Raw genomic sequence first — 10,197 nt, 5'->3', positions numbered from 1 at the left:
AAGCCTCATCAAACTCACTCATTCACCTAACCTCACCCATGAAACTCACTCATTCACCCAAATTCACTCATTTAACCAACCTGGGCATGAGAAAATGCGTCCAAACCGTCAAATCTCGCGCAATCATGCGTGATTTGGAACGAGATGAAAACAGACAAAATGGCCACCGCAGAATTACCAGTGATTTCTACAGATTTCTGCGGACAAAAACAGTAGTTCCAGTTGAGAAAACTAGTAGAGAAGCTAGTACAAATTGTATAAAATAACAGGAATCACCGGTGATTCGCCAGCCGGGCAGGTAAGGCAGTATTGTGTACCCGTCCAGCACAAAAGTTAGGTGCCATTGGCGAATGGGCGGCCGTTAATTTGCACCCCTGGTGTAAAAGCAGTGTTGGAACAGACTGTTGCTGCACCCTCTGAAGGATTATTTGGACAATATTGCACTGCAGGAAGTAGAATATTGCTCTCATAATGGTAAGAAAAAGACAATTAACAAAGGAAGACAGACAGACCATGACAACCCTTGAAAGTTAAGGTCTTTCCTTTAGAGAAATTGCAAAGGAAGCCAAGGTGTCATTGGGTACATTTTCATACACCATCAATAGGCACTTGGAAACTGGAGGAAACTCTGACAGGAAGAAGTCTGGCAGACCCTAAGCCACAACACAATCAGAAGACAAGTTTGTCAGAGTCAACATCTTGCATGATAGGCATCTCACAGGACAGCAGCTTCAAGCACAGTTTAACACTGGTCAAAGTAAGGAAGTCTCAGTTTGAACTGTGAAGAGAAGACTTCGAGATGCAGATTTGACAGGTCGAGTGGCAGTAATAAAGCCATTGCTAAGATGGCAAAATAATAAAAAGAGACTTGCTTGGGCCATGAAGGACCACCAGTGGACCACTGAAAACTGGAAGAAGTGGACCAATGAATCAAAATTTGAAATCTTCGGTTCATCACGCAGGGTTTTTGTACGCCGTCGAGTAGGTGAAAGGATGGTTCCCTCAGTGTGTGACACCAAATGTCAAACATGGTGGAGGAAGCGTGATGATCTGGGGCTCTTTTGCTGGATCCAGAGTCAGCGACTTGCACAGAGTGACTGGCACCCTGAACCAAAATGGTTACCACAGCATTTTGCAGCACCATGCAATAACCTCTGGTCAATGCTGAGTTGGTCAGGGGTTCATCCTACAGCGAGATAACGACCCAAAACATACCTCCAGGCTATGTCAGAACTACCTTGGAAGAAAAGAACAAGACGGTAGGCTTCAAATCATGGAATGGCCAGCACAATCTCCAGACTTAAACCCAATTTAGCTGGTTTGGGATGAACTGGACAGAAGGGTGAAAGCAAAGCAACCTACAAGTGCAACATATTTGTGGGAACTTCTGCAACAGTGTTGGGAAGAACTTTCCGAACAATATTTGATTTCCATTGTGGAAAAAATGCCACGAGTATGTTCGGCTGTTATATCTGCAAAAGTTGGCTCCTTTGATGAGTCAAAAATTTAGATCAAATTTTGTTCAACAAAACGATTCCATGGTTTATTTTTTTTATCTGCAATTGTTTATTTGTTCTCTGCTTTAATTTCAGAGTACATTGAAACATTAAACTGCTTAAATTTCAGTAAAAACTGGAAAAATGGGGGTGTTCTAAAACTCCAGACTAGGAGAGTATATATATATATATATAATATTATATGTAGATATATATATATATATATATATATATATATATATATATAATATTATATGTAGAGATATATATAATATTATATGTAGATATATATATATATATATATATATATATATATATATATATATATATATATATATATATATATATATATATATATATATATATATATATATATATACACACACACACATGTTTTATCTCCACACAGGTGCTGAAGCATCTGGTTACCAGTCAACGTCAGGCCTGTCCAGCCAGTTTGTGAAGGGCTCAAAGAAGAGTACAAAGTCTCAAGAAACCATTTTTCTGTCTGTCACACCTCTGCCTATACCAGTACCCCCAATGTCAGTATGCATCTTCCATGCTAGGTTATTTTTTTCAAATTCTAGATCTTCAATATACAGTGGTGAGAAAAAGTTTGTGAACCCTTCAAAAAATTTTGTATTCCTGCATAAATTTGACCTAAAATGTGATCATATCTTCATCTTCATCTCAGTCCAAATGATAAAAATGTGATCAGATCGTCATCTTCATGCAAGTCCAAATAATAGATAAAGAGAATCTGATTAACAAATAGCATACAATTTGCTTTTTTACTATTTTCATTTATAAATTGAGCAAAATGATCAAACATTAAATTTCTTTGTCAGAAAACGTATGTGAACCTTTACATTCAGTAACTGGTGGCACCCCTTGAGCAGCAATAACTTCAACCAAACGTTTCCTGGAACTCTTGATCAGTCTTGCACATCGACTTGGAGAAATTTTGGTTCATTCCTCCTTGCATAACTTGCACAACACAACACACAACTCAGAGATATTTGTTGGCTTTCTTGCATGAACTGCTCACTTCAGGTTCTGCCAATTTCAATTGAGTTAAGGTCTGGACTTTGACTTGGCCATTCCAAAATGCAAAATCTCTTCTACTTCAGCCATTATGTTGTAGATTTACTTGTGTGTTTAGGATCGTTATCTTGCTGCATGACGCACTTTAACTGTTAAGCTTCAGCTCATGTATGGGTACCCCAACATTCTCCTGTCGAAGTTGCTGGTACAATCCAGAATTCATGGTTCCATCAATGATGGCAAACCTTCTGGAGGCAGCAAAGCAGTCCCAAACCATGATACTCCCACCACCATGCTTCATGGTTGGGATGAGGTTCTTATGTTAGAATGCAGTGTTTGGTTTTCGCAAAACATAACGTTTCTCATGTCAGCTAAAAAACAAAGTAAGGCTGTGTCCAAGGAAAGCAAACCTATCATTCCCTCTGGTGTAACTGGTAGGAGACGATTGATAAACAGAAGAAAATCAAGGTTACCCAGTTTGTCAGGCTTGGAACTTCTAAGTTCCACTTTTGACTTTGACTTTTGACTTTGACACTTTTGACTTTGTCCACAGAACATTCTTCTAATAGCCTTCTGGATAATCCAGGTGGTCTTTGGCAAACTTGAGATGGGTGGCAATGTTCTTCTTGGATAGAAATGGTTTCCTCCTTGCTATCTTCCCATGCACACCATTCTTATTCAGTATTTTCCTGATGGTGGACTGATGAACACTGACATTAGCCAATGCAAGAGAGGCCTGCAGATCCTGAGACATTGCCCTCGGGTTCTTTGTGACCTGGATCATTGTACGCCTTGCACTTGGAGTGATTTTCGTTGGATGACCGTTCCTGTAAAGAGTAACAATGGTGTTGAATTTTCTCCATTTGTACACTATCTGCCTGACAGTGGATTAGTGGAGCCCAACATCTTTAAAAATGGTTTTGTAATCCTTTCCAAATTGATGAGCATCAATAACTCTTTTTCTGAGGTCCTCAGAAATCTCTTTTGATCAGGGTATGACACACTTCCACAAACCTGTGTGGTGAAGACCAGACTCTGATGGTGATGAACAAAGTTTATGTTTTTCATACAGGGCAGGGTTACACAAACTCACTCCTGATTGTCATCCCATTGATTGAAACACCTGACTGTAATTTCTCCCTTAATTGAGCTGATTAACTAGGAGGTTCACATACTTTTTTTGACAAGGAAATTGAATGTTAAATAATTTTGCTCAACATATAAATGAAAAGAAGATTTTTTTGTGCCATTTGTTTAATCAGGTTCTCTTTATCTGTTATTAGGACTTAGATGAAGATCTGATCACATTGTAGGTCAAATTTATGCAGAAATACATAAAATTCTGAAGTGTTCACAAACTTTTTCTCACCACTGTATCTGTATCGAAAGAGAACAAAGCTAGGATTCAAAAATTACCCCCGTGTGGGGGTGACGGTCATCTCTACAATACAACAAGTTCTCAAAGTTCAGTTATGACTGAAGACTACTGCGCAGTTCTACTGCTCAGCTCGAACTGCGCAGTTTGGTTAAAGATGACTCAGCATTTTGGCGCGCGTGCACGAAATTATATTTTGAAAATAAATGCCGACGTTTATATTTCGGGTTTTAAAACTTTTGCACCTTCGGCGGAAAATGTATTGTTGTGGTTGAGGAAATTTGCAAACCACCATTCAGGTCCCGTAGGTGAGATATCTCTGTAAGTACATGTGTAGTCAGCCCCAAACCCATTGTTTAGAGGGAATAAATGTGATTAATTCGGGCTGCGACCCTTTGAGATAGCCGTTTCTCTGTTCTATCTTTATTTTGAACCAACCACGTCTCAACCGCCATCACACAACAACCACCAACCACAACGCCGCTTCACAACAACAACAACGTCAACAGCCACGATCTTTACCTTCACAACTCGCTCCTGCAAACATCGCATCACCGCCATTCCAAATGTCGCCATGGCCATATACCACCACAATAAACCCTCCACCACCTTCACCTCTCCTCCTTCCACCGCCATTCCCGCACCACTTGTGAACGCCGAGCGTCAGGCTGTCCTGGCCTCGTACGGGACGCGCGCCGAACCGCGAGTGCAAAGTGCGGCGTTTCCGTGGAGAATTCGGATCAAGAATGATAACGCCCACTTCTGATCCATCCAATCAGCAAGCGCGGGGCGGTTTGGCCCCGCCTCCAGGCGCATCGGAGTAGAATCGGGATATGCAAATTCTCGGATCAGGGGAGACTCATGCCCCTTTTCCTCCGTCCAATGGGCGAGCGTGGCTCCACCCCCGAGCTCGTTCTGATCCAGAAATTTGCATATGGGTTCTCCTGCCGGCCTATAAAGTGCCGAGCGCAGGGTCGAGTCGGGCTCGGAAGAATCAGTCTGGAGAGGTCGGAGAGCTGAGTGGAGCTCGCAGTCTGTCGGGGTTCGCAGTCTGCCGGGGTTCGCAGTCTGTCGGGGTTCGGAGTCGAGTCTGTCGGGGAGCTGCAGAGAGAGGAAGCCTGGAGCTTGGAGCGCGGTCGAGTCGGTTTGAGCGCAGAGTCGGCCTTGGAGGAGTGGGGAGTCAGCCTTGGAAGGGCGAAGAGAGTTTTGGGGCAGAGTCGGGTTGGAGCGCGGAGTGGAGTCGGGAGGCGAGGGCGTACAGGTGGTTTGCTGCAGTCGGCTGACGAGAATTGGGGAAGAGACCGAATAGCTCGGGTCCGAGGCAAGGAAGACGGCGGTCGACGACGAGCTCGCAGTGGAATCGCTCGTCGCGGGACCCAAGCAAGCCAGCTATCCTCTTTCCCCAGAGCATCAACAATTCCCCCCTTTTTTCCCCCCGCACTGAGATAGTGCAAAAAGGGGGGCCCCGTTCCCACCCCACTCCAAGCAGTGCCAACGAAACCCGCGAAGGAGCGCAGAGTCGGGGCGCCGCCGCGCCACCACATTGGCGGCTCATCACAAAGACACGGGTAGGATCCACCCGGTCTCGCGGACCTGACCGCTCTTTCAGGTCCCGCGCAAATATTGGCCCACAGGCCCCGTCTGCCCCCTTGTCTTTGAGCGTGGCCCTTTTCTTTTGCTTTTGAGTAAATGTGTTGTTGGCGCCGTCTGTAAAGTAAAACTGTGTAAGTGTTGCCGTGTGCACGCGTAGTCGGTTGTAGGTCTGCATTGTTGTGTTTCTTTTGTCGCATTTGATATATGTGCATTTTGTTTAATTGTATATGTGTGCTCTCCGTGTGCCGCGGAATAAATGTGCATCCTGTTGAACTGTTTTCCCGTTTCGCTTCGTCTTTTCTTTAATTGAATCTCCATCTTGCTTCACGTAACGGGTTCGTCGTGGGCTTAATACGCCCGATAATTAATCGGAACCGTCGAGGCCGACGATAACACCGCTCGGTTATCCCGATAGTACGGAATGGGTCGTTTAAGTGGCCCGTGTCCGGAGTCGACCTGCAGCGAGGTGCGATCGCCCGGTCTACCCTCCGCTTGGGTACTGAGGTAGGTCGAGTTTGGTGAACAACCCTATCCAACGCGGGGGGCCGATTGGCACGATCGTGGTGAGGCCGAAAGGCCCACCCATGACTAGCTCCTTGCGTTAGTCCGAGAGGGTCACGACAGAATTGTCCGTCCGGTGGGCGACGTGCCGCGATTCGAGTTACATGGCCGTTCGCACGCCGGCGGGCGCGAATTCGCAACAGTATAAATATAAAATTACCCCCGTGCGGGAGTGACCGTCATCTCTGCAAGAAATAATACCACAAGTTCTCAATGTTCAGTTATGACCGAAGACTACTGCGCAGTTCTACTGCGCAGCTCCACTGCGCAGTTTGGTTAAAGATGACTCGGCATTTTGGCGCGCGTGCATGAAATTATATTTTGAAAATAAATACCGACGTTTACATTTCGGGTTTTGAAACTTTTGCACTTTCGGCGGAAAATTTATAAATATAATATACAAGGTCAGCTGCTATGGAATGACCCCATTCACTAACTTTTACCATGCCCAGTAGAGAATATATAGCCTCCTGAAGGTAGGGCAGTTTTTGCAAACTTTGAAATCACGTGACGCGAAAACGAAAGCGAAATTCGAAAATCCGGCCTGACCAAATTTAGATATTGTCCCATACATTCATATGCCACAATCAAATTCAAGATTGCCTGAGAAATGTAGGAGGAGATAGATTTTGAAAATCGTCATTTTCGCATTTTTTGCCAACTTTGAAGTCACGTGACATGAAAACGATAGCGAATATCGAAAATCCGGCCCGATCAAAATTTAGATATTGTCCCATAGATTCATTCAATCAAATTGAATGAATCAAATTGAGTCCCAATCAATGAGTCCCAATCAAATTCAAGATCGCTTGAGAAATGGAGGAGGAGATCGATTTTGAAAAGTCATTTTCGCATTTTTTGCCAACTTTGAAGTCATGTGACACGAAAACGAAAGCGAATATCGAAAATCCGGCCCGATCAAAATTAAGATATTGTCCTATAGATTCATTCAATCAAATTGAATGAATCAAATCGAGTCCCAATCAATGAGTCCCAATCAAATTCAAGATCGCTTGAGAAATGGAGGAGGAGATCGATTTTGAAAAGTCATTTTCGCATTTTTTGCCAACTTTGAAGTCATGTGACACGAAAACGAAAGCGAATATCGAAAATCCGGCCCGATCAAAATTTAGATATTGTCCCATAGATTCATTTGCTGCAATCAAATTCAAGATCGCTTGAGAAATGGCGGAGGAGATAGAATTTGAAAATCGTCATTTTCGCAACTTCAAAGGCCTCGTGAACTTGACCTTCGGTGACCTTGACAGTCATACCATCGTGTACGTCTCATCGAACTCTATTAGGATCACTAATGACCAGATCTCCCGCTTCAACTTCATTGTGAACGGACGGACGGACGGATCGAAGGACATCGACACCCATATTATTAGGTCATGCTCGAAGAGATGACCTAAAAAGGCTAAAAATGTGTTTTATATTTATATTTCATTTCTCCTTCCTTCCTTCTTTGCGAATCGTATCGGCGTTTTTGACTATCTTCCAGATCACGTGATGATCAAACGGGAAGGAAATTCAAAAATCTGTCCGTTCAGATACAAGATAATATTTTTTACTATCATAATCAATAAACAGTTGCTGAATATCTTGTAGAATGGCAGACTAGATATGTTTTGAAAATGGCGATTTTTATAACTTTCGTGACCTCGTGACCTTGACCCGGACAAAAGTTATATAGTTGTGCAACACTCATCGACCTCTACCCACATACTAAGTTTCATCAAGATCGGAAAGAAAAATTGTTGACGGACGGACGGACATTTGGTCCGGCTTTATTAGGTCATCTCGGTAGAGATGACCTAAAAAAAAGCGGAATAAAGAAAGAAAAAAAATACTACAATGAACAACTAGTCTTACTGGTGAAGAAAAGTGTTGATCTGTTTCAGTAGACAGGTAGAAAATGGTCGAAATCAACAGGACATTGATCAAGGTATGTTAAAGAAATGTTAAAGGGTTAACTCTTTCCTCTTTTTTTTGCTCCGACAAAGGATTAGCACCTAAAACTTCACCTTCCTCTTGCTTCCCATGGCAGTTAGCATACCTCAACCAACATCCTGTCGATTTCATCAATTGTTTGAAATAAACATTAAAAACTCCAGACGTTTGAGATATTAAGCAGTATCGATGGAAAGGAAACACTGCCATTTAGCACATTACCAATTATTTTTTTTTAAAAACATGTGTGAACATCATTTTTATAACAAGAAAGTGCTTGTACAATATCACATCCCTGAATCAGATCAACGTTTCAATACTCGGTTGCACAAAGTGAGTTTGACTCGAGTCCTACAGGTGTGTTAAAATTTGATGGAAGTGGCTGGTTTGAGGTATGCAATTTTGTGATATAGCATTTTACCAAGGTTATTTATAAAATCTTTAAAATCAAATTATACAGACCCAATGAGGGAAAGGGAGCTTGCACAGAAAGTTGCATTGCGTGATTTTTTTTAAAAAATTAAATACAAGAGAAATTAAGAAAGCAATGTCTCTCTACTTTGTGGTTTTTAATTTAATATGATACCTGATCCTCTTCCATGAGCCTCACTGATATAATGAAAAAAGTTTACAGATGTACCGATATGACATTTGCCATCACAGCTTGAGCAGCAGTCTGAACCATGATCAGTTGTTCGCTTCAGGCTCGTTAAAGGCTCAACACTCCCTGCAGATTCACAATCCACTCCTGGCAGAGTGCTGGTGCCAACTGCCTCACGGTTTGAAAAGCATCCTGAGCTCTGGGCAGCGCCGTCTGCCCCAGACCGTAATGAAGGTTGTAACGCTCGTTCCTCCTCCATCATCATTGTGAAGTCCAGGGGCTATCAGGAGTTTGGGAGTGGGGTATGGGGTGGGCAAGAAAAGGGGGGGGCGGTTAGGAAACACGGTCAAGGAAAAGACAACACGAAAACTTCAGCTTCTAATAAATAGTAATTTTGTTCATCATTTTTTTTTTTTGACGGAAGGTGAACGAACAGGTGGTATGGACAAGCTGGGAATGTCAGTCATATACCATACTCTATACTGAGCGTCGGTTCTTCTGAAGCAGTTTCTTGGCCAGGGTTGCAATCCTGGAAGGCTCACCACACCAATGCAGGATACGTGACTGGGTGTGCAGGAATTTGTAAATTTGCCAGGGTGCCGGCGATAGCTCGTCTACTCTTCATGAAGGACACTGTGGGTCCATTAACATCCACCAACTAATGCTGGTAGAAGTGATGCCTAAGTTTATTAATGTCCATTTTGATGAATCGCCATGCCTGTGAAACACCAGGATGAGTTTATCACTTGGTCGAGGTTCAAAGCCAGCCTCGACAGCTCAGAGATGAGTGTTATTTTCCTGTATTGACTGTGGTTTTTGGGACAGACACAAATGCACCAATGGCATTTTTAAATTACAGCTTCGAGACGAGTGTGCATACTTAGAGGCTATCCTGCCAGCCTGTTGGAAAAGAGTGCAAATAAACAACAGTGAGAATTGTTTTGCAATACATGCCCCCTACCAGTCCCAATGAATGGTTGGGAGATAAAAATTGGTTTGCTTAAGGCATGCTCGAGCTGATACCTGCACAAAAATGAAGAAGAAGAAACTCTAACCCACCGTGTTTTGTTTGTTTCTTGGATTTGCCTATTTCTTCATGTTAAAAAGTACCCAGATGTACATACATGAAGCAAAAACATGCGTACAGCTTATGTACATATATAATGCATCATGGTTATATTCCTGATATCATTCTGATTATGCCCGGTGTTCGCTTAATGGCTGGAGTGGTGGGCTTGGGATCCTAGGGTCCTGAGTTCAAATCCTGCTTAGCTGTTGAATTAATACCAGGTGGGGTTGGCTCTGCCTGTCATCCTTCTGAGGTTGGCAAAATGAGTGCCACCTTGCTGGTATCCTGAGTCAGAGTGGTGACCCGTCCAGGATTGTGCCCAATAGCCCAGGAGACTGCTTAGGCAGCACCAACGCTCTGCACAAAGTATAGTATGGTCCCAATGGATGGATTCCGATTGCACTGGACTACAGACTAACTCTCTGACCTAAAATCTGAGGTCTGATCTGTGCTGCTTCATGCAATGGTGGTGCATGATTTTTATTGGGGTGGAGTCAGGCCAGCA

At 43.1% G+C, this 10,197-nt stretch overlaps 1 protein-coding gene across 8 annotated transcripts in view; it reads right to left on the bottom strand.

Moving 5' to 3' along the window:
- The window catches only part of LOC147018264 (kazrin-like), a 497,988-nt gene that overhangs the window by 287,246 nt on the left and 200,545 nt on the right, over nucleotides 1-10,197 (bottom strand). For all 8 annotated transcript variants that reach the window (XM_085897805.1, XM_085897806.1, XM_085897808.1 and 5 more), the window contains one exon: nucleotides 8,663-8,903. In XM_085897805.1, coding sequence (XP_085753931.1) covers nucleotides 8,663-8,888 — 226 coding nt within the window. In that variant the 5' untranslated portion in view covers nucleotides 8,889-8,903. The remainder of the gene's footprint in view (nucleotides 1-8,662; nucleotides 8,904-10,197) is intronic.

Source organism: Eptatretus burgeri, chromosome 10 (assembly GCF_056783735.1).
Source record: "Eptatretus burgeri isolate ZD-2024b chromosome 10, Ebu_testis_v1, whole genome shotgun sequence".
NCBI classification, from domain to species: domain Eukaryota; kingdom Metazoa; phylum Chordata; class Myxini; order Myxiniformes; family Myxinidae; genus Eptatretus; species Eptatretus burgeri.
The sequence above is the reverse complement of the archived record's forward strand: the minus strand, read 5'-3'. Positions and strand labels throughout refer to the sequence as shown.